The sequence below is a fragment of the Rana temporaria genome, chromosome 8, assembly GCF_905171775.1.
Source record: "Rana temporaria chromosome 8, aRanTem1.1, whole genome shotgun sequence".
Classification (NCBI taxonomy): Eukaryota; Metazoa; Chordata; class Amphibia; order Anura; family Ranidae; genus Rana; species Rana temporaria.
Genome location: NC_053496.1, coordinates 68481700 through 68505862, shown reverse-complemented (window position 1 = coordinate 68505862; position 24163 = coordinate 68481700). Strand labels below are relative to the sequence as shown.

The window sequence follows — 24163 nt, the reverse complement described above, 5'->3', positions numbered from 1 at the left end:
AATGTTCACTTCCTGTTCTTCTGTCTGTAACTCCACACAGTAATGCAAGGCTTTCTCCCTGGTGTGGAGCATAATGCTCGCCCCCTCCCTTGGACTACAGGAGAGTCAGGACGCTCTCTACGTTGCAGATAGAGAAAGGAGCTGTGTGTTAGTGGGCGTCCTGACTCTCCTGTAGTCCAAGGGAGGGGGCGAGCACGACACTCCACACCAGGGAGAAAGCCTCACATTACTGTGTGGAGTTACAGACAGAAGAACAGGAAGTGAGGATTTCTCAGAAGAAATAAGGACATTTAAAAGCAAAATGGAAGGATGAGGTAAGTGAAGGAGGACTGAACTAAGATAAAGGAAGCTATTTAGGGAAAACAATTTGTACCTTTACAACCCCTTTAACTAACAAATTGAAGCTGAACTCCAGCTAACACTATTTAAGCAGTTACAGCAACATGTTTTTCCTTTGTAGGCAAAGGTTTTACATAAATGAACAAAAGCTAAATTATACATTCTATGAATGGAGGTTGGGCAGATGATTAAAAGGTCCACTCCCTCCATTCATAGATCACACTTCATTCATAGAAGCTTTAGTACCGGTGTCTATGAATGGAGCAGCTGAACAGAAAGGGCGGTGCATAGTTGGCCAGTTTTGATGATCCCTACCACAGCTCCCTTTAGATTTATTAACCAGTTAAGCCCCGGACCAATATGCAGCCTAAAGACCCAAGGTGTTTTTACAGTTCGGGACTGCGTCGCTTTAACAGACAATTGCGCGGTCGTGCGACGTGGCTCCCAAACAAAATTGGCGTCCTTTTCCCCCCACAAATAGAGCTTTCTTTTGGTGGTATTTGATCACATCTGCGGTTTTTAGTTTTTGCGCTATAAACAAAAATAGAGCGACAATTTTGAAAAAAATCCAATATTTTTTACTTTTTGCTGTAATAAATATCCCCCAAAAACATATATAAAAACATTTTTTTTCCTCAGTTTAGGCCGATACGTATTCTTCTACCTATTTTTAGTAAAAAAAATCGCAATAAGCGTTTATCGATTGGTTTGCGCAAAATTTATAGTGTTTACAAAATAGGGGATAGTTTTATTGCATTTTTATTAATTTTTTTTTTTTTACTACTAATGGCGGCGATCAGCAATTTTTTTCGTGACTGCGACATTATGACGGACACTTCGGACAATTTTGACACATTTTTGGGACCATTGTAATTTTCACAGCAAAAAATGCATTTAAATTGCATTCTTTATTGTGAAAATGACAGTTGCAGTTTGGGAGTTAACCACAGGTGGCGCTGTAGGAGTTAGGGTGCACCTAGTATGTGTTTACAACTGTAGGGGGGTGTGGCTGTAGGAATGACGTCATCGATCGTGTCTTCCCTATAAAGGGAATGACGCGATCGATGCGCCGCCATAGTGAAGGACGGGGAAGCCGTGTTTACATACGGCTCTCCCCGTTCTTCAGCTCCGGGGAGCGATCGCGACGGAGCGGCTATAAACAAATAGCCGCGCCGTGGTCCCGGATCGCTCCCCGAGCGGACCCGACCTCCGCATGTAGCGGGGGGGGTCCCGATCGGACCCCCCACCCGCTAATAGGCGAGGACGTACGTGTACGCCCATGTGCCTGTACGTGCCATATTGTGGACGTATATGTACATGCGGGGGTCGGGAACTGGTTAACCCATGTAATGATCTTTTTATGTTTTTTTTTTTTTTTTTTTAAATCCTTCTACAGGTCAAGCTAGAAATTACTACATTGAAGAACAAAAATTATAATAATTATTTTAGTATTTCTAAAAATTTCAAAACATTAAAAAATTGTGGGTGAAGAACATAATTTGAGGCTGAGCAACCCAGGAAAGTTCCCTCAGACCCAATGATACATTCTGTATTTTCTGGTTTAAGAGTAACTTTTTTGAGAGCGTTTGGAAAACGACAAGCAACATTTTTAAATACATTTTGACTTGATATACAAGCGATGTCATGTTACAACTGAGTATAAAAAAGAAGCGAGGCGCCTCTAGCAATATGGTTACATTTAATAGAGGTACATCATTTAGCAACGTTTTGAGGCACCTCTCTTCTCTTTAAAGGGGTTGTAAAGGTAAACGTTTTTTCACCTTAATGCAGAGGTGTCAAACACAAGGCCCATGGGCCGAATCTGACCCTCCAGGCCATTTCATGTGGCCCTCACACCCCCCTTGTCTCCGCCCCTACCTGGTCTCAGCAATCAGCAGCAGAGAGCACAGGACTCCTCCACTTCTCTGTCCAGCCCTCCTGGCAGCAGCACAAGGCAAGGGGGTGCATGATTTAAGGGATAGTGGGGGGGAATGCTCGACTTCTGATGGTGGGGGGCTCTTGCTGATACAACCGGCCCTTTGAGGGCAACCATAATGCTGATGTGGCCCGCAAGGAAATGGAGTTCGACACCCCTGCCTCAATGCATTCTATGCATTAAGGTGAAAAAACATCTGCTGATTAGCGGCCCCTCCGAGCCCCCCTTTACTTACCTGACCCCTCGAAAGTCCCGCGCCGTGAACGCACAGGCTTCTCGGCCGTCTTCCCAGCTCATTCATTGGTTGATTGAAAGCAGCGCAGCCATTGGCTTGCGCTGCTGTCAATCACATCCAATGACGTGGCGCGCCGGGGGCCGAGTGCTACAGTCGGTGGCTATGGCCGCCGCTGTATCTCAGGAGCGCACCCGCAATAATTCAATACCATGCAAACTCGCTCGCATGAAGGTGTTGAGTCCTTGCGGAGGGGGATCTGAGACAGCCGCCGAGGGGCCCAAAAGACCAGGTTCGGGGTCACTCTGTGCAAAATGAGCTGCACAGTGGAGGAAAGTATAACATGTTTGTTATTTTTAAAAAAATACAATTTTTATCTGTAGTGATCCTTTTATACTCTGTAGCTCCTGCTGAATTTTGCTTCTAATCTCCTTGTAGATCAGTGGTTCTCAACCTTTCTAGTGCCGTGACCCCTTGATAACATTTGCCAAGTTGTGGGGACCCCTAACCGTAAAATTATTTTCCTATCATGGGTTGTTGGCACAAGTAATTTGCGCCCCTAACCTCTGGACATTTAGCGCTCCCTGAGTTCCTTCCACTCATACAATATTAAAACCCCTTATAGTACATTTTAGGATGTACCACACTTTCTCTTTGTTCTCCTTTCTTTCCCTTTTAATTCTCTATATGCTCATTTCTTGTTTGTTTTCACCATCCTTCTCTAGCTGTCTTTTTTGTTCTTTCTCTTATTCTTTCTCTCCCTTTTTTTGTTCCTCCCCCTCTTTTGCTCTCCTTTCCATGTATTCTCTATTTTTATTCCTTCTTTTACTCCCTGGTGGGCAGTATGGGATCAGTGGCAGTGCTGGCGGGGAGTTGGAATCAGCCAACTTAGATGCTCTTGATCAAGGTCATCTGCTGATCTGAGAACTGTAGTGGGGACTTTTAAAGGCAACTATAATCACAGGTAGTGTTATTCACTGTGTCTCCGATTTTGTAGTGTCTCGTAGCAGTGACACCTATGCTGAAATCAGCAGATAGGGTCTCCTCCAGCCCCTCCCACTTCACATTCCTCACCAGTCAGCTGACCTATAGTCCCTGCCCCCCAGCTATGCCGTTAACTGAATGGGCGGCTGTGAAGAGGCTGAGTGGGGGGCCGTGTTCTTCAGGAACAGCCCAGGTTTTGGTGACCCCTGACAAATCATCATTTGACCCCCAGGTTGAGAACCACTGTTGTAGAGGCTTCGATTTGTGAATGGACATTTTATGGTTACACAACCTATCACATTGCTATAATCTTTTTCTATGGACTATAAACTGAAGGACTTATGAATAAATGTTTGTGGAATGAATCATCTGAGTTTCCATTATTTCTTATGGGGAAATTAGCTTTGATATACAAGTGCATTGGATTACAAGCATGTTTCTGGAACGATTTATGCTCTCAATCCAAGGTTTTACTGGACAGAGTTGATTGCTAGTGCAGTCCTGCTCTCAGATTTTTTTTTTTTCATCTTTGCTGGAAATAAAGCTATGGCTTTGTTATATCAAAATGCTCTTTATGGTATGGGTATCTAATTTCTTTCTTCAGGGACAGGAGCAAGACTGCAAGGCTTATGAGTACTGCGGGCGACAGTAAAGCGACTCATCCTCAAGGCCTCTTCATAACACGGTGGGGTTTCAGGTCCCACAGTCGTCAGCTGAGATGGAGAACCATGGGAGTGTGATACAGCAAATATCCTGCGGGCGGCTGGGCCAAATACTGACTGCAAAGCTGTAAGCAAAAAGAGATACAGAGTTTATTAGAGGACATCTTGGCACATTATCGATGTACTATTGATGGGATTTTATGGTAGTTTTAATTGTGCATTTCATATGAAGATTCCTGCCAAAACCTGCATAAGCATAAAGATTGTTAGAATGAGTCAATGAGGAGGTCAGCCAATGATTTCTAAGTAGTAATATTATATTGTATAATGCCTCACCTTTATCCTTTTCCTCCAGACAGTGTGTCTGATGCCACGTACACACAATCGGAATTTGCGACAAGAAAACCGTGTTTTTTTTTTTTTTCCGACAGACTGTTGGCTCAAACTTCTGTAGCATACATACGGTCACACGAATGTTGTTGGAAATTCCGAACGTCAAGAACGTGGTGACGTACAACACTACGATGGGCGGAGAAAAATGAAGTTCAATGATTCCGAGCACGCATAGGATTTTTGTGCGTCGGAATAGAATCAGAATTTCCGACAAGAACTTCTCCCCTCGGAAAAAATTGGAGAACCAGCTCTCAAATTTTTGCTGTCGGAAATTCTGAAAGAAAATGTCTGATGGGGCCTACACACGGTTGGAATTTCCAACCAAAAGCTCACATCAAACTTTTCCGATCGTGTGTATGCGGCATTAGTGAGCTAGGACTCTAAAACCAAGTGGGAAGGGTATTGACTAGATTGTCATTAGCATTCAGATTGGGTGGTTGGCAACACAAAATGACCACCTTGCCTTAAAGCTGACTTCTAGCCTTACCTTTTAATTTTTTATTCCTACGTTTGTAGCAAGTTTTCCTCTCCTGTGTTGAAGCAATTCTTTACAATTTCCTGCAAACTTCTTCTCCAAAATATACCTCTTTAAGGCTGCAGCAGCTTTCTTGAGCCCACAGAGATAACACAAGCATGTTAAATGCCAGAAATTCCTTTTCCTCCGGGAAACATTCATTTGAATGTCGGACAAAATGACGGTCGGCCATCTTGCTTACTGGAGGAATAGGGGGCCAGATTCATGTAGAAATCTGGCGGCGTAACGTATCCCATTTACGTTACACCGCGCAAGTTTTCAGCGTAAGTGCTTGATTCACAAAGCACTTGCCTGTAAACTTGCGGCGGTGTAGCGTAAAGCCGTCCGGCGCAAGCCCGCCTAATTCAAATGGGGCGTGTATCATTTAAATTAGACGCGTTCCCGCGCTGAACGTACTGTGCATGCTCCGTTTTGAAATTTCCCGCCGTGCTTTGCGCGAAATGACGTCGCCCCGACGTAATGTTTTGAACGGTGACGTGCGTTATGTACTTTCGAATTCCCGGACGACTTACGCAAAAAAAAAAAAAAAATTGAAATTCGACGCGGGAACAACGGCCATACTTTAACATGGGCTGTCTAATTTTACACCACCTAAATAGCAATCGCAACTTTACGACGGGAAAAGCCGACTAGCGACGACATAAGAGAATGGGACGAACGCGCGTACCTTCGTGGATCGCCGTAAACAGCTAATTAGCATACCCGACGCGGAAAACAACGCAAACTCCACCCAGCGGGCGCCGAAGTATTGCATCCTAAGATCCGAAGGCGTACGAAGCCGTACGCCTGTCGGATCTTAGCCAAATGCCGTCGTATCTTTGTTTGTGAATTCAAAATAAAGATACGACGCGGCAAATTTGAAAGTACGCCGGAGTATCAGCAGCGGCGTACTTTTTCTGTGAATCTGGCCCAGGATTTTTTAGATTTTGTTTTTGTAAAGAAGCGCAGATTGACTACTCTTAGCTAGAGGGTTCTGGTAAGCGTGGCATGAGGTTTAGTTGGTGACACCTACCCTGTCTTGCTTTCTACTACTAATCACGACATGCGGGACTCTGAAATTTGCCTAACAGGCTGCCTTTAACATGTTTATTTACTGAGGGAGCCGTTTTATGCATGTTTAGATGATAATGCATATATCAGGTGTGTGATGCATAGAAATAAGGAATTTTCACTTCTTAAAGGGGTTGTAAAGGTAAAAAAAAATCCCCTAAATAGCTTCTTTTACCTTAGTTCAGTCCTCCTTCCCTTACCTCATCCTTCCATTTTGCTTTTAAATGTCCTTATTTCTTCTGAGAAATCCTCACTTTCTGTTCTTCTGTCTGTAACTCCACACAGTAATGCAAGGCTTTCTCCCTGGTGTGGAGTGTCGTGCTTCGCCCCCTCCCTTGAGCAGGAGAGTCAGGATGCCCACTAACACACAGCTCCTTTCTCTATCTGCAACGTAGAGAGTGTCCTGACTCTCCTTGCATTACTGTGTGGAGTTACAGACAGAAGAACAGGAAGTGAGGATTTCTCAGAAGAAATAAGGACATTTAAAAGCAAAATCAAAGGATGAGGTAAGTGCACTAACGTAAAGGAAGCTATTTAGGGGATTTTTTTTTTACCTTTACAACCCCTTTAACCCACCATGCTTATAGTGCAAAGTATTCACATCGCTTCACTTTTTCCACATTTTGTTATGTTACAGCCTTATTCCAAAATGGATTAAATTCATTATTTTCCCTCAAAACTCCACAAGCAATAACGACAATGTGAAAAAAGTTTGTTTGAAATCTTTGCAAATTTATTTAAAAAATTCACATGTACATAAGTATTCACAGACTTTGCTCAATACTTTTTGAGTATAATACTGCAAGCTTGACACACCTATTTTTGGGCAGTTTCTCCCATTCTTCTTTGCAGGACCTTTAAAGCTCCATCGGGTCGGATTGGGAGTGTTGGTGCACAGCCAATTTTCAGATCGCTCTAGAGATGTTCAATTGGGTTCAATTCTGGGCTCTTGCTGGGCCACTTAAGGACATTCACAGAGTTGTCCCGTAGCCACTCCAATGTTATATTGGCTGTGTACTTAGGGTCAATGTCCTGTTGTATGAAGAACCTTTGCCCCAGTCTGAGGTCCAGAGCACTCTGGAGCCGGTTTTCATCAAGGATGTCTCTGTACATTGCTGCATTCATCTTTCCCTTAATCCTGTCTAGTCTTCCAGTTCCTGCTGCTGAAAAACATCCCCACAACATGATGCTGCCACCACCATGCTTCACTGTAGGGATGGTGTTGGCCAGGTGATGAGCGGTGCCCGGTTTCCTCCAGACATGACACTTGCCATTCAGGCCAAAGAGTTCAATCATTGTTTCATCAGACCAGAGGATTTTGTTTCTCATTATCTGAGAGTCTTTCAGTTGACTTTTTTCAAATTCCAGGTGGGCTGTCATGTGCCTTTACTGAGGAGTGGCTTCCATCTGGCCACTATACCATTTAAGCCTGATTGGTTGAATGCTGCAGAGATGGTTGTTCTTCTGGTTCTCCTCTCTCCACAGAGAGTTCTGTCAGAGTGACCATCAGGTTTTTGTTCACCTCCCTGACTAAAGTCCTTCTTCCCTGATCTCTTAGTTTGGCCAGAAGGCCCGCTCTAGGAAGAGTCCTGGTGGTTCCAAACATCTTCAGTTTGCAGATGATGAAGGCCACTGTGCTCAATGGGACCTTCAATGCTGCAGAAACTTCTGTGCCTTGATACAATCCTGTCTCAGAGGTCTACAGATAATTCCTTGGACTTCTTGGCTTGGTTTGTGCTCTGACATGCACTGTTTACTGTGGGACCTTTATATAGACAGGTGTGTGCCTTTGTTTTTTTTCACAGGTGGACTCAAGTTGTAGAAACATCTCAAGGATGATGAGTGGAAACGGGATGCACCGAAGCTAAATTTTGAGTGCCATGGCAAAGGCTGTGAATACTGATGTACATTTTTTTTTGCCCAGGGTCCAAGCAATATTAAAGACGGCCCTGGTAACATAACAAAATGTGGAAAAAGTGAAGAGCTGTGTATTTTCCGGATGCACTGTAAATAAGACAAACTCATTGCTTTGTGGATTTGTGATGGAAGTGATAATGTGTGGGAACCTTTTGAAGAAGTCTTTGTACAGTACTGTATGTATGATGCCACCTTGTGAACACCAGTAGGCACCAGAACAAGTTTATCTGTATTCCTGAGCATCACTCCCAAGCTATAAATGAATTACTGTGCTGATGTCATGGAATTATTTTCACACAGTAGGTATTATGTATGTAATTATCAGAATCTGTTTAATGGTGTTTAATTTATTTATCCACATAATGTGATTATATATATTCACAATCATGCATTGCAAATTAGACCGTGTCAGGATATGAATCACTAATGCTGTGTCATCCCTGTACCTGCTTCTGCATACATAATAGCGCTGCTTCATAATAGAGCAAGGAGCAGATAATACGCTACATGACTCACAGGTCATAGTGCTCTGGATGGTGCTGTCGTGGTCGATGGCTATGACTGTGACTTCATAGGGTTGCTCTTCTCCCCTCTCAGGGTGGTGATGCTGTCTAAGATACCAGCACCGCAGGCAGGCACACGTGATTCCAAACATGAGAAGCAGGACTCCGGCAGTGACAACAAGCCTGGGGTACAAGACAAAAGAGCATTAGTGAGATAGTCCTCAGCGATTAAAATGGTACTTCAGCTAATACTAGCTTTGAAAAGATTAAAGAGTCACGGAAAGTTTTTTGAAGATGTCATTTTTTGTCACAATTTTTTGGAAAATTAGGAAATTAAATAAAACATTTTTTTTTTACGTACTGTCACCAGTGTAGTACAGCGTCATCATATGACTAGTGTGGTGGTGATTAGGGATGTTTACTGGTGACAGTGGGGCAGATTCATCAAGGGGATACGACGGCGGATCTCCTGATCCGCCGTCGTATCTCTGAGATCCGATGGTCGGATCTATGCGACTGATTCATAAGAATCAGTTCCGCATAGATCTCCCTTAGAGCCGACTGGTGTAAGTGCCTTACACCAGTCGGATCAAAGGCTGCAATCTACCGCCGGTCGCTAGGTGTCGTCGCAGTTTTTTACGCGTCGGATATGCAAATGAGGAGAACCGCCGATTCAAGACCGAACGCCCGCCCGTCGCTTTTTTTTTACGTCGTTTGTGTTCGGCTTTTTCCGGCGGATAGTTACCCCTGCTATATGAGGGGTAGCTAATGTTAAGTATGGCCGTCGTTCCCGCGCCGAGATTCAAATTTTGACGTCATTTGCGTAAGTCGATCGGGAATACGGATGGCCGGAATTTACGTAGCCGCCGAAAACATTGACATCCTAGCGACGTCATTTGGAGCATGCGCACTGGCAGATTTCGCCGGCGATGCATGCGCAGTTAAATCGGCGCGGGAACGCGCCTGATTTAAATTGTACACTCCCCCTAGCCGCGGAATTTGAATTCCGCCGGGGGGGGGGGGGGTTACGATCCGACGGTGCAATTTTTTTTGAGGTAAGTGCTTGGTGAATCATGCACTAGCCTTGCAAAATTGGACCGGCGGATCGAAAAACAGATAGATTACGCGGATCTAAAGATCCGATAATCTATCTGAATCTGGCCCAGTATGTTAAAAAAATAATAATAATCTTTTATTGAATTATATATATTTTTTTTACATAGCGTATTTGCCGGCGAATAAGACGACCTTTTATACTTAAAAATATGCCTCAAAAATCGGGGGTCGTCTTATACACTGGATGCAGAGCAGTCAGACTGTGAGCGTCCATTTTTTAAAAGCCGCGCCTCCTACTCATGCTGTTCTGTGATAGGCGGAACACTCAGTTTCCCAGCAGGGCCTGTGTTCAGTGTTCCGCCTATCACGGACATCCTCTCGCCGAGGCGCCCCGAGACGTATGTGTATAGCTTTACAATTATATACGTATGGGACAGCCATATTTGTTCATTACATACACAGGCTCTTCTTATTTGATGTGCAATACAGTGTTTGCACTTTACTACTTCTTCTCACAACCTGAGTCAGCTGACTTATTGAAATCAATGCACTTCATGTGTGGCATGAGGTTCTTTTGCAGGAACATTGAGTGAGTGAGAAACTTGTATAGCGCTACATATGTGAACTGAATCGCCTCAAGGCGCTTGGTATCCATTTCCTATTTTTTTTTTGCCTTCAGAATAGATGGAATGAACTTGAATTAAATACAGCTATCTTAATTAATTAATCTATAATCGTTATATTTATTAACTAAAATAAAACTATATTAGTAAATCAACTCCTAAGTAAGCTTTTTTTTTTCTTTTGTATGGAAACATTTACTCTTAGGGTTCTATTTATAAAATATTAATTGCAGGAATGTCTGAAAGATTTGTGTAAGCTAAACAAATTGTGACTCTATGTTTTCAACTGTATCATCAGCTCCATCTAGTGCTCTAAATGCAGTATATTTTCTCATTGCAGTAGTTCAGAAAATTATACATTTTGGCCACTAGATGGAGCTAATGATACAGGAATTAAGCTATTTGAAAGCATACGGTGAAATTTTGTTCAGCTTTAATTTTTTTTTTAATAGACCTATTCTCTCATACTCTAATGCCTAGTACACACAATAGGATTTATCCGCGGATACGGTCCTCCGGACCGTTTCAGCGGATAAATCCTCTGAGGATTTTGATCCGATGGAGTGTACACACCATCGGATCGAAATCCGCGCCGAATTCCCATCGCGATGACGTGTCGCGCCGTCGCCGCGATGATGACGCGGCGATGTGCGCGACGCTGTTATATAAGGAATTTCACGCATGCGTCGAATCATTACGACGCATGCGAGGGTTGGGTTCGGACGGATCGATCCGGTGAGTCTGTATAGACCACCGGATCGATCCGCTGGAGCCGATTCCAGCGGATAGATTTCTTAGCATGCTAAGAAATTTTTATCCGCTGGAAATCGGTCAGCCCGAAATATATCCGCGGATAAATATCCGCTGGATCGTACACACCAGCGGATCTATCCGCTGAAACCGATCCGCGGATCAATTTCAGCGGATCGATCCTCTCGTGTGTACGGGGCCTTAAACTAGAATACATGTATGTGAATGTAATAACAACAAATGTCCTTTAACTGGCTACTACCCAAAATGCCAGACCTATAAACATTATTCCATAAACCGTTATTAGTTATTTTAGGATCTTACCATATGTACCACTGATTTATCCATTCTGTCTTAGAGCAGCTGCAGCAAAAAGCAAAACAATTAGTTTATATCTGCTTTAGGAGACATGGCACATGATGAATAGAATTAAACAAGGTCACTTCACCTACAGTACACAAGATCTTCTTTCTCTAGTCAGCAAAGCCTTACAGTTTGATTGTAAAATATACAAAGGGACGTAATGCAAATACAAGAGAATATAAAAATGCATAGAATACAATACCATAAGTTCTGTAGTCTTTGAAACTCAGTAGCGGCTGGTGCTCAAAATGTTGTGGGGGGGGGGGGGGGGTGCAAACAAACGAAAAAAAAAAAAATTACAGCCTCACTGTGCCCATCAAATGCAGCTACTGTGCCCAACAATTGCCGCCACTGTGCCCATCAATTGCAGTCACTGTGCCCATCAAACGCAGTCACTGTGCCCATCAAACGCAGCCATTGTGCCCATCAATTGTCGCCACTGTGCCCATTAATTGTCGCCACTGTGCCCATTAATAGTCGCCACTGTGCCATGCCATCAATTGTCACCACTGTGCCATGCCATCAATTGTCGCCACTGTGCCATTCCATCAATTGTCGCCACTATGCCATCAGTTGTTTCGCCACTGTGCCATGCCATCAAACGCAGCCACTGTGCCATCAATTGTCGCCACTGTGCCATGCCATCAATTGTTGCCGCTGTGCCATGCCATCAATTGTCGCCACTGTGACATCAATTGCTGCCACTGTACCATGCCATCAAACGCAGCCACTGTGCCATGCCATAAAACGCAGCCACTGTGCCATCAATTGTCGCCACTTTGCCCATCAATTGTCACCACTGTGCCATGCCATCAATTGTCGCCACTGTGCCATCAATTGTCACCACTGTGCCATCAATTGTCGCCATTGTGCCATGCCATCAAACTCAGCCACTGTGCCATCAATTTTTGCCACTGTACCCATCAATTGTCACCACTGTGCCATGCCATCAAATGCAGCCACTGTGCCCATCAATTGTCGCCAATGTGCCCATCAATTTCCGCCAGTTTGTCCCCTCATAATCCGCCAGTTTGCCCAGTAAAATCCTGCCAGATTGCCCCTCCTCCCCCCGCGCCTGGTAATTACCTTTCTCGGGTCAGCCATCCTCCCTCCACTGTCCCTCGTTGTCTTTTCCCGCCCTCGATGATGCCTCAGCCAATCAGGTTACCGGTAACCAGACCCAGTGAACCTGATTGGCTGAGATGCCTGTCAGTGTTAACCAGGGAACGCACACCCTGTGCATCCCCTGGTTAACTATTTGTAAGCCGATTACAGCCCTCAGGCTGTAATCGGAAGCCTATCAGAGCTGCTGGCTCTGATAGACACTTCCAAAGCCAATCAACCGCTGTTATTCAGATGGCCGGGGCTCACCAGGGGGCCGGCCATCTGAATAGTGGGCGGCAGCGGCGACAATGCATAGATTCATGCAATGCATGAATCTATGTATTGTTTCAGTGGCGGTGCAGGAGAGAGGGGGCGACGCTCCTGCGCTCTCTATGGACGCACCGCCACTGTTGAAACTTAATTTGTTTGGTTAGGTTTACAGAAAAAACGGAGAGCCAAACGGCTCTAAATCGGACTTTGAAGGCAAGATGGACGAGAGTATAGTAAAAAATGTATTTTATTAACAGCAAGTCAATTAAAAAAAAAAAAAAAAGTATAGAAAGAGTTAAAAAAACATACACTTAACACAAAATATACATAGACATATGGTATAAACAAGAATATTCCCACATGGAGATCTCCCAGATGACCATCAAGAATCACAGTGTGGAAAGGGAGTCATAATCAGCCAATGTTAGCAACCATATATTATGTAGCATAGGAATATAAATGTCTCTTCATGCAGAATTTATTGCAGTGTCATTCACCGGAAATACTCAGTGAATTGAATGGGTTGTTTTACAAGGTGATTGTTTACAATCACTTTAAGTCAGTTATTGCTTTTATTTTACTGCAGATGATAACAGCAGATAATTCTTAATATGTCACCTGTTATTTGTATTACATTATCATGTATCATTTAGACACAAAGTTGTTTTTTATTTACAGACATGCATTATTGGGTTGTTTGATATAGATGACTGGAGGTTACTTACTGCTTCGAGTTCTCACAATCCAACTCACACGATCCATGACAAATCTGAAAAACAATCATAACAGTTACTTTACCGCTACAGAGTAAATGCTGCATATACAATATACTGTATGTGTAACTTGTTACCGTATATGTTCAGATCTAATATGTTGTGGTGGGTAAATCACAGGTATACTTTAACCACTTGCTTACTGGGCACTTAAACCCCTCTCCTGCCCAGACCAATTTTTCTCACACTTTGAATGACAATTGCGTGATCATACAACACTGTACCCAAAAAAAAAATTCCCACAAATAGAGCTTTTTTTTGGTGGTATTTGATCACCTCGGCAGTTTTTATTTTTTGCTAAAAAAACAATAATAAGACCGAAAAGAAAAGAAAAAAAAATACAAAACTGTTGATGGGCGCTAATAGGCTGCACTGATGGGCACCGATAGGCTGCATTGATGGGCACTGATAAGGCGGCACTGGTGGGCACTGAGAGGTGGAACTGATGGGTGGCACTGAAGGGCATTAATAGGTGGCACTGGTGGGCACTGAGAAGTGGCACTAATAGGTGGCACTGATAGCAGTCATTAATAGGTGGCAGTGATGGGCACTGATGGGTGGCAGTGATGGGTACTGATCGGAACTGGTAGGTGACACTGATAGGCAGCACTGCTAGGTGGCACTGATTGGCACCACCGGTGGTCATTGGTTGGTGGCACTCGTGGGCATTGATAGGTGGCACTGTTTTGCACTGGTGGGCACTGATTTGTGGCACTGGTAGGTGGTACTGGCAGGCGGTACTGCCAGCACAGATAAGGCAGATGTGCCTCTTCCTCTTCGGGACCAATGTCCCTTGCACAAAAGTCGGTGATTGGCTTTTTATTACTGACTTCCTTCTTCCTCGATCAGACCCAAGACAGCAACCATGTCCCCCCGTCATATACTGTGTATATATATATATATATATATATATATATATATATATATATATAATGTGTGTATATATATATATATACAGTATCTCAGAAAAGTGAGTACACCCCTCACATTTTTGTAAATATTTTATTATAACTTTTCATGTGACAACACTGAAGAAATTACACTTTGCTGTAATGTAAAGTATTGAGTGTACAGCTTGTACAACAGTGTAAATTTGCTGTCCCCTCAAAATAGTTCAAAACCAATTAGCAATTTTCCCTTCCCGGTGTCATGTGACTCGTTAGTGCTACAATGTCTCAGGTGTGTTAAATTTGGTGTTATCGCTCTCACTCTCTCATATTGGTCACTGGAAGTTCAACATGGCACCTCATGACAAAGAACTCTCTGAGGATCTGAAAAAAAAGAATAGTTGCTCTACATCAGTGATATGCAATTGGCGGACCTCCAGCTGTTGCAAAACTACAAGTCCCATCATGCCTCTCCCTCTGGGTGTCATGCTTGTGGCTGTCAGAATCTTGCTATGCCTCATGGGATTTGTAGTTCTGCAACAGCTGGAGGTCCGCTAATTGCATATCCCTGCTCTACATAAAGATGGTCTAGGCTATAAGAAGAAGATTGTCAAGACTCTGGAGACCCTCAAACTGAGCCTCAGCACGGTGGTCAAGACTATATAGCGGTTTAATAGGACAGGTTCCTCACCATGGCCGACCAAAGAAGCTGAGTGCACGTGCTCAGCGTCATATCCAGAGGTTGTCTTTAGGAAATAGACCATACGCCGCACACTGCATAAAAGTGTCGTCCCAGAAAGAAAGCCTCTTCTAAAGATGAAGCACAAGGAAGCTGGCAAACAGTTTGCTGAAGACAAGCAGACTAAGGACATGTATTACTGGAACCATGTCCTGTGGTCTGGTCAGAACAAGATAAACTTATTTGGTTTAGATGGTGTCAAGTGTGTGTGGTGACAACCAGGTGAACAGTACAACGACAAGTGTGTCTTGCCTACAGTCAAGCATGGTGGTGGGAGTGTCATGGTCTGGGGCTGCATGAGTGCTGCCGACACTGGGGAGCTACAGTTCATTGCGAGAACCATGAATGCCAACATGTACTGTGACATACTGAAGCAGAGCATGATCCCCTCCCTTTGGAGACTGAGCCACAGGGCAGTATTCCAACATAACGACCCCAAACACACCTTCGAGATGACCACTGGCTTGCTGATGAAGCTGAAGGTATAGGAGATCGACTGGCCAAGCATGTCTCCATACCTAAACCCTATTGAGCATCTGTGGGGCATCCTCAAATGGAAGGTGGGGGGTCGCAAGGTTTTTACCATCCACCAGCTCCGTGATGTCGTCATAGAGGAGGGGAAGAAGACTCCAGTGGCAACCTGTGAAGCTCTGGTGAACTCCATGCCCAAGAGGGTTAAGGCAGTGCTGGAAAATAATGGTGGCCACACAAAATATTGACATTTTGGGCATTTTCACTTAGGGGTGTACTCACCTTTGTTGCCAGCAGTTTAGACATTGATGGCTGTGTGTTGAGTTATTTTGAGAGGACAACAACTTTACACTGTTATACAAGCTGTACACTCACTACTTTACATTGTAGAAAGTGTCTTTCAGTGTTGTCACATGAAAAGATATAATAAAATATTAATAAAAATGTGAGGGATGTACTCACTTTTGTGAGATACTGTACATGTTTATATAATGTGTGTGTATATATATATATATATATATATATATATAGTCTCAGGATATTCCAGAGCGGGAAGGCGTTTTCCACTGTTTGAAGCATTTGTAGGTTGCTTTATTTCACAAATGGAGAAGCAGTGCCCGAGTGACTCAATGGTCAGTCCGCCCCTGTCTACACCGCTTAATAAACAGGCACTCAGAGGAGAACGATCTCCTCTGTGAATGCCGGAGAACTGAGCAGTGGATATTTTAAACTGCTTCATAACTGGACGCTACAATCTTTGAATAATACACAATAACTAGTAGAGTAGCAATACACAACAAAAAGAAACACAGAAAATGATATTTAACAGACTAGACTACAATGTAGTGTTCATTTAAACCTACATTGTGTATGTTATTTTATGTAGGAATCTGCTGCCCTCTATTGTTTGTATTTGTAAATAGTTGTTTGTTCATTTCAACAGTTGATGGTTATAGACAGGTACTTCCTGTTCCTACTAGCTAGATGAGAAACACCAGAGAAAAGGAAGGAAGGGGAGAGAAAGCGAGAGAAGAAAAATAAAAAAAGTATAGTGTAAATAAACACAGCAGGCAGTTCATAAAAAGTCCTTTATTAAAAAAAATTATCCCCCAGTATTCCAACATGATAACGACTCCAAACGCAATCAAACGTCAATCACAATGCGCACCGACCTGCTCCCGATGAAGGCACCTGCAGAATGACAGCTCTGCTGCCTCCCGCTGCTAAATAAACGTCATCCATTGACGTCACCAGAGGACTCCGTGCTTTGTAATGTCGCGATCAGAGCATGCTGGGTCGTTGACGTCACAAGGGGCCTGATATGGTTCAGGAGAGGGGGGGGCGCTCGCTCATCTCCCCCTTTGCTGATCTGTCGGGCTGCATACTGAAATAAGGGTCTGGTATAGATTTTAGGAGGAACCCTATGCCCTTTTTATTTTATGCGGGGGGTTCCCCTTAAGATCCATACCCGACACAAAGGGTGTTTTTTCCTTGATTTTTTAATGCAGGCAAATCCTTTTGTTACATTCAGCTGTCAGTAGGTTACTGGTGACTTATCGGTTGTTAAGGACTCGGTGCCCACCCGCTACTTAACCATGACAGTTACTGGTTGTTAAGGATGCCTGCGGCTGCCCGCTCCTTAAAGCGGAGTCCCACCCAAAAGTGGAAGCTTCACTTATGTGCCTCCTTTCCCCCTCCAGTGCCACATATGGCACCTTTAGGGGGAGGGAGGAGTGGGTACCTGTTTTTGACAGGTACCCATCCCCTCTTCAGAGAACTCAGAAGTTCCCCCTCTCCTCCTTGTCCCACTGCCGGGCCATTCAGAAAGCGCAGTGCGCATCGCACATGCACAGTAGGGAACCGGCTGCGAAGACGAAGGGCTTCACTGACGGTTTCCCTTTCCACGAATGGCAGAACTCCGCTTTACCAGCCAGTACACATTCCTTAATTACTGCATGCCTCGATCACTATGTAATTATCACATGCATTTAATTATTTGTTTCTATCTGTGAATTGAGTTTAACGCCTGTTCATGCGGTATTTACCGATCATTTTCAACATTTTGCGGTATGTACCACAGAATGTTATTGTGAATTGACAGTTTTAGGAGGACGGATGCGGTATTTAGGAAAAGTGTGTCTGGACACCTACTGTACATATGGCAATGGGTTGCTGGATGTCAGAAAGCCATCGGCACCACATCCCTAATGCCGCGTACACACGATCAGAAATTCCGACAAGAAAACCGTGGATTTTTTCTGAAGGAATGTTGCTTCAAACTTGTGTTGCATACACACGGTCACACAAATCTTGTCAGAAATTCTGACTGTCAAGAATGCGGTGACATACAAGACGTACGACGAGCCGAGATCAATAAAGTTCAATAGGCAATTCGGCTCTTCTGCTTGATTCTGAGCATGTGTGGGGTTTTTTTGCGTGTCAGAATTGCATACAGACGAGCGGATTTTCCGCTAGGAACTTTTTAGAGAACAGAGAACCTGCTCGCAATCTTTTGTTGGTGAAAATTGCGACGGCAAAAGTCCGATGGAGCATACACACGGTCGGAATTTCTGACCAAAAGCTCACATCGGACTTTTCTTGTCGGAATCTCCGATTGTGTGTACGCAGCATTAGTTTTTTAAAAATGTAATTTAAAACGATCGTGTGTGGGCTTCAGAGCATTTTTCGGGTTCTGAAAAACGACAAAAAAAAAAATTTGATCATGCTCTATTTTTTCACAACGTTTTAAACAATGTTGTTTTTCAGGTTGTAAAAAATTATTGTGTGTGGGCTTTAACGACGTGAAAAAAACGCGCATGCTCAGAAGCAAGTTATGAGACGGGAGTGCTCGTTCTGGTAAAACTACTGTTAGTAATGGAGTAAGCACATTCATCACGCTGTAACAGACAGAAAAGCACAACTCTCTTTCACTAACACGAAATCAGCTAAAGCAGCCCCAAGGGTGGCGCCATTGGCATGGAACTTCCCCTTTATAGTGCCGTCGTACGTGTTGTACTTCACTGCGCTTTGCTAGAGTATTTTTTTTCACTATAGTGTGTAGGCAACGTCGTTTTAATGATGAAGTTGAAAAAAACTTTGTTTTTTCTAGAGGCTGAAAAACGTTGTTTTTTACAACCCAAAAAAAGATTGTGTGTACGCGGCATGAGATTTGTATAGCTAGTTTTAGCTCAGGTCTCAATAACCAGGATAGGCTGGAGCCAGTGGGAATGTTGTTGGGCCCTTTGCTGATACTAACTGTGTGTACATTGAATGTATGTCCTATTATTAGTCTTTTATTGTATAAAGCTTGTATTATTTCCATACTGGAGTGCATCTAAATACTTATGGCTAATGTTTAAGGCCTGGTTCACACTGGTGTGACATACGCTCTGACTTTGGGAGCACATGTCGCATGGCGTGTGCAAATCAATGATTCACTATGAGAGCCGTCTTAAAGCGGAGCTCCACCCTAAAGTGGAACTCCCGCTAATCGGAACTCTCCCCCTTTCAGGGGGGAGGGGGGTGCAGATACCTCTCTAAAGACAGGTATTTGCACCCACTTCCGGCCACACAGTCTCGGGCAGACTGCGGGCATGACGTCACCTCCCGTCCCCCCGTCCCCGTTGTGTTCTGGGAACACTCGGCTCCCAGTACACAGCAGGAGCCAATCTGCAGGCGTAGCGCGACTCACGCATGTGCCGTAGGGAACCGGGCAGTGAAGCCGGAGCGCTTCACTTCCTGGTTCCCTCACCGAGGATGGCGGGGGGGGGGGCAGCCGAGTGACGTGCGATAGCTCGTCCTCTGCTGCGGACGGCGCTGGACTCCAGGACAGGTAAGTGTCCAAACATTAAAAGTCAGCAGCTGCAGTATTTGTAGCTGCTGGATTTTAATATTATTTTTTTCAGCGGACATCCGCTTTAACTGGTCCGACTCAAGTCGGTCTGACTTTAGAAAATGTTCCTGCACTACTTTGGTCCATCTTTGGTCTATTTTCAGCACATTTAATATCATTGAAGTCGGATCAAATTCGGATCCTCGTCCTAACCACCCGACATGGTGACTACAGCAGCAGTTTTGGGATTGGTCAAAGGACAAGTAGGACTATCTCAAAATCGGAGAAAAATCTTATCTTGTTCATTCAAGTCAGATGCATAGGTGTGCGCAGCTTTTGGCATTAGGGTGTGCACCCCGAAGCTCAAACACACTCTACCGATCACTCACGATGTTCAATCAGAAAGGGAAGGGGCCGGTAAATGGCATATTTACCGGCCCCTTCCCCCACTCATCCTAAAACATCCACAGCAACAACCAGTGGGAGAGGGGGGAAGCCGGCAGTGCTGTGGGGGGGAGGAGGGGGAGCCATGTCAGTAGGGGGGAATCTGTTCTGCACAGGGTGATTTAGGGGGTACCTGGACACACCTGGCACACCCTGTGCACACACCTATGGTTGGATGAGTGTAGGACCGATGTTGCAGGGTGAAGTAGGATGACAGTTGTACAAAAGTCGTGCCGTACCAGTGTGAACCTGGCTTTATGCTGTCTGCAGTAGTTCCACTGCTTCTAATTACTTTGATTAGATTACTGGTTAATTTCCCAGGAAGGGAATCCCCTCTGTTCACAGACGCCCTATCCTGGTTGGAGGCACTGTAATGTTATTATCAAACCCACACTTTGGCTGGGTTTACACTGGTGTGAACACAGACATTGCATGTGATTCGCACTGCATTGCTGTGCAGATCACATGTGCGATGCAAATTCAGCCATACAAACTGTATGGCTAAAATCGAATCGCATTCGCACCAAAATGGTGCAGGACCCTTTTTTTGGTCTGCACTGGAATCAGATCGCATGGATTACATAAAAGTTAGTCAGGTTGAAAAAAGTCACAAGTCCATATAATTCAACCCAAAAAAAAAAAATCATACAATCCCATATACACAATCATTCCCCCACAGTTGATCCAGAGGAAGATGAAAAACCCCAGCAAAGCATGCTCCAATTTGCTGCAGATCTCACTTCAGATTCTCAGCTCTGCCTCTATATTGTAAGGCCCGGTACACACGACCGAGTTTCTCGGCAGAATTCAGCGAGAAACTCGGTCAGAGCCGGATTCTGCCGAGAAACTCTGTCGTCTGTACACTTTTGGCCCGATGGAGCCGCCGAGGAACTCGTCGAGAAAATAGAGAACATGTTCTCTATTTTCTCGTTGTTCTATGGGAGAAGGCGGCCCGCCGAGCTCCTCGGCGGCTTCATCCCTGAACTCGACGAGGAACTCGATGTGTTTGGCACGTCAAGTTCCTCTGTCGTGTGTACGAGGCCTGAGTGCAATGTCTGCATTCATTTTGTAAAGTGTTGAGCAAACTGTTGGCTCTATATAAATCCTGTATAATAATAATAGTAATAATAATAATATTAATAGCATGGTAGTAACCATTCTCACTCAGCTTTGTGCAATGAAGCGAGAACAAGCATGCAGCAAATAAAGCCAGAGCAACTCTGGGGGTAATCCACAAAGATCCGGTATAACGTAAATTTTCCCATTTAAGTTACTTACTTTGACTTAAAATTTCTACCTAAGTGCCCGATCCACAAAGCACTTACCTAGAAATTTTTGGCTGTGTAACTTAAATTCCGCCTGCGCAAGGCGTTCCTCTTTTCATGGGGGCGATTCCCATTTAAATTAGGCGCGCTCCCGCGCCGGCCGTACTGCACATGCTCGTGACGTAATTTTCCCGACGTGCATAGCGCGAAATTACGTTACGCCGAGCTTTGTGGATCGCGACGGGTCAATAAAGTTGCGTCGGGAAAAAAAAAAGATACGGCGAAAAAAAAAAAATTCAAAACAAAAAAAAAATCGCGTCGCTGGACAGAAGGGTCTGCTTTTACATGGTGTAAACAGTTTACACTTTGGAAAAGCAGCCCTAATTTTGCGTTTGCAAACTAAAACTTACGGAGAAAAAACGAAGCTGAAAAGCTTTGTGGATCTCCGTAAGTGCTAATTTGCATACCCGAGGCGGCATTTCGACACAAAATGCCCCCAGCGGCGGATGCGGTACTGCATCCTAAGATCCGGCAGTGTAAGTCCCTTACACATGCCGGATTTTCTGCCTAACTATGGAAAACTGATTCTGTGGATCAGTTCCATAGTTAGAAACAGGGATACGACGGCGTAACAGCAGTTACGCCGGCGTATCCCTTTTGAGGATCTGGCCCACTGACCCTAGATTCACATATCTGCAAATTGTGCACCCCGCGTTTGCACTGGCGCGGCAGCGCATTCAAATGAATGGGCTGCCGTGCCTACGTTTCTGCAAATAAAAAAAAGCTGCATCCACCTTTTCAAAAATGTTCCCGCAGGTAAATCGCATGGCCTTTTCCCGCAAAACACTGCCATTTTACATACATCATTCTGAATGGCACATTCCGCAGAGCAGAGCATTTTCACTGCGGGTAGTTGCGGGTGCAGAATTGCTGCAGTTCCCTCAGCCACGCGCAGAGATGTAAACGTAGGTTGAAAGTATAGAAGCTGGAGGGATAATAATAACTGCAAGCAACTAGCATTTTCACTAGGAGATCACTAATGACAGCCACCCTGTATTTATTTATTTTTTTATAGCAGGTTTAGTTTTTAAACCATATTTTACATCTCTTGTCGCATTATTGCAAAAAATATGGAGGTTGCTATTGCCGACCCTCTCACTGAAAATGCTAGGTGCTTTTGCTGACCCTCTCACTGAAAATGCTAGGTGCTATTGCTGACCCTCTCACTGAAAATGCTAGGTGCTATTGCCGACCCTCTCACTGAAAATGCTAGGTGCTATTGCCGACCCTCTGACTGAAAATGCTAGTTGCTATTAGTTTCCCTCTCACTGAAAATGTTAGTTGCTATTGCTGACCCTCTCACTGAAAATGCTAGGTGCTATTGCCGACCCTCTCACTGAAAATGCTAGTTGCTATTGCTGACCCTCTCACTGAAAATGCTAGTTGCTATTGCCGACCCTCTCACTGAAAATGCTAGTTGCTATTGCCGACCCTCTCACTGAAAATGCTAGGTGCTATTGCTGACCCTCTCACTGAAAATGCTAGGTGCTATTGCTGACCCTCTCACTGAAAATGCTAGTTGCATGTCTTCCTATGGTATTAATAGTTTCAGGCTCACTGTCCTGCTGGTGCAGCAAGTGACATAAGAGTAAAGTCAGTAAAGATTTGCATACTTGCTCTAGGTCCATGACTTAGAATGTGCTGAAGCTATTGGATATGCATAAAAGCCAGGCAACTAGCAGAAGTCAGATGTGGCAGGCTACACATTTCCTTCATAAGAGGTTATTATTATATACTGTAAGGTTTACTGCTGGCATAACTTAACATTTGCTATGTAATAATGTATGTGTTCCGAAAGCTGCAATTGTGTAAATTATTTTTGCATTTGCTGGTTACATACTTATAAGTTTCCCTGTGCGAATATTATTCTGTGTTAAACATTACCAAATAGAGTCCAGTGACCACAGACAATGCAATCTGTCCTCTCATGTTACTGTGCCACATAGAACCTGAGTGAGAAAACATATATGTTTTAAATATACAGTCAGTGTATGTTTTCTTTCTAGTTCTGTTAAATAATAATGCAGTTTATTTTCTCAATACGAGTTAAACTGAAATATATGCTAAAGCAAGCATAACTTTTTTTTTTATTAAAATTCCAAATTTCACATGTTGGTAGAGTTAAGCCCTGTACACACGGCCCAGAGCGTTGTTTTTCCTGACGAGATTCTTGGCAAGATTCTCTTGCCGGCCGAGTGTACACACACTCCATTCAAAAGAACCGTCGTTCTTTTGAATGGCAGGAACGCGGTGACGTCATCGACTACGACGAGCATGCGCTCGTCACATTCGATGCTGTCGCCGCCATCTTGCTTCACCCTACCTATGCCTTGGAAGTCATTTCGAGCATGCGCAGGTTTCCACGGTGACAGGTAAGTATACAGACGCTCGGGTTTCTCGGCAGGAAAACACTGCCGAGAATCACGACGAGAAAATAGAGAGCAGGTTCTCTATTTTTCTCGTCTAGATTCTGGGCAGTTTTCTTGACGAGAAACCTCAAAGCCTCGTACACACACATGGTTTACTTGGCAAGAAAGCTCTGCCAGCAGTTTTTCTGCTGGTTCTTGCCGAGAAAGGTGCTTTACGTATCTGGTTCTCCCATACTTGCATACACTATTACATTATATAAGCAGAACTTTTTTTTGACAATGTAGAAAAGAGTTTAAACACAACAGAAATCACAACTGGTATAGTATATATAAATAAATTGTTAATGTTTTCTCACCTGTAGTCTTTGGCTCTGCCTAATCTTGTAGTCCTTCCAGAAGACTCTTAACGTATTACTTCATTTTGGATAAAGGTGCTGAGCAGATCCCCTATGTCCTCCTTTTGGACTATTAGTGAACAGCTACTTAACTTCTAAGTCAGTGTTTTATGGCATATGGGAGGGCTCAGAAGGTGGCATTCCAATAAGGCGGCGCACCGGCGGTAAGGTTGTTTCATTAATATAGTCTTGGTTTTATGGCTCTTCTTCA

General features: G+C 44.0%; 1 protein-coding gene and 1 long non-coding RNA gene across 3 annotated transcripts in view; one reads left to right on the top strand and one right to left on the bottom strand.

Moving 5' to 3' along the window:
* LOC120947033 overlaps positions 1-4587 on the top strand; it is an 11133-nt gene extending 6546 nt beyond the window's left edge. Inside the window, exon 3 of the long non-coding RNA XR_005750806.1 lies at positions 4096-4587. This is a non-coding gene — a long non-coding RNA (uncharacterized LOC120947033). The remainder of the gene's footprint in view (positions 1-4095) is intronic.
* Positions 3985-24163, bottom strand: TMEM52B (transmembrane protein 52B). 2 transcript variants are annotated; one of them, XM_040361966.1, is made up of 6 exons: positions 23914-24140; positions 23073-23137; positions 13443-13486; positions 11305-11343; positions 8565-8734; positions 3985-4278 (listed from the first exon to the last, which is right to left on the bottom strand). In XM_040361966.1, the coding sequence occupies exons 2-6, from the start codon at positions 23130-23132 to the stop codon at positions 4079-4081; spliced, it is 513 nt and encodes a 170-aa protein (XP_040217900.1). In that variant the 5' UTR covers positions 23133-23137; positions 23914-24140; the 3' UTR covers positions 3985-4078. The 2 variants fall into 2 exon arrangements, with proteins under 2 accessions (XP_040217900.1, XP_040217899.1); XM_040361965.1 differs by lacking the exon at positions 3985-4278 and having other exon boundaries at positions 8302-8734; positions 23914-24163.

Bases quoted from the DNA above. Each gene is read 5' to 3' on its own strand.
- TMEM52B (XM_040361965.1), bottom strand. From the start codon at position 23,132: ATGTGGCACAGTAACATGAGAGGACAGATTGCATTGTCTGTGGTCACT. The intron at 13,487-23,072 runs GTAATGTTTAAC...ATTGTTTTTCAG, and splicing joins TGGTCACTGGACTCTATTTG to ATTTGTCATGGATCGTGTGA. The intron at 8,735-11,304 runs GTAAGATCCTAA...CTTGTACCCCAG, and splicing joins ATAAATCAGTGGTACATATG to GCTTGTTGTCACTGCCGGAG.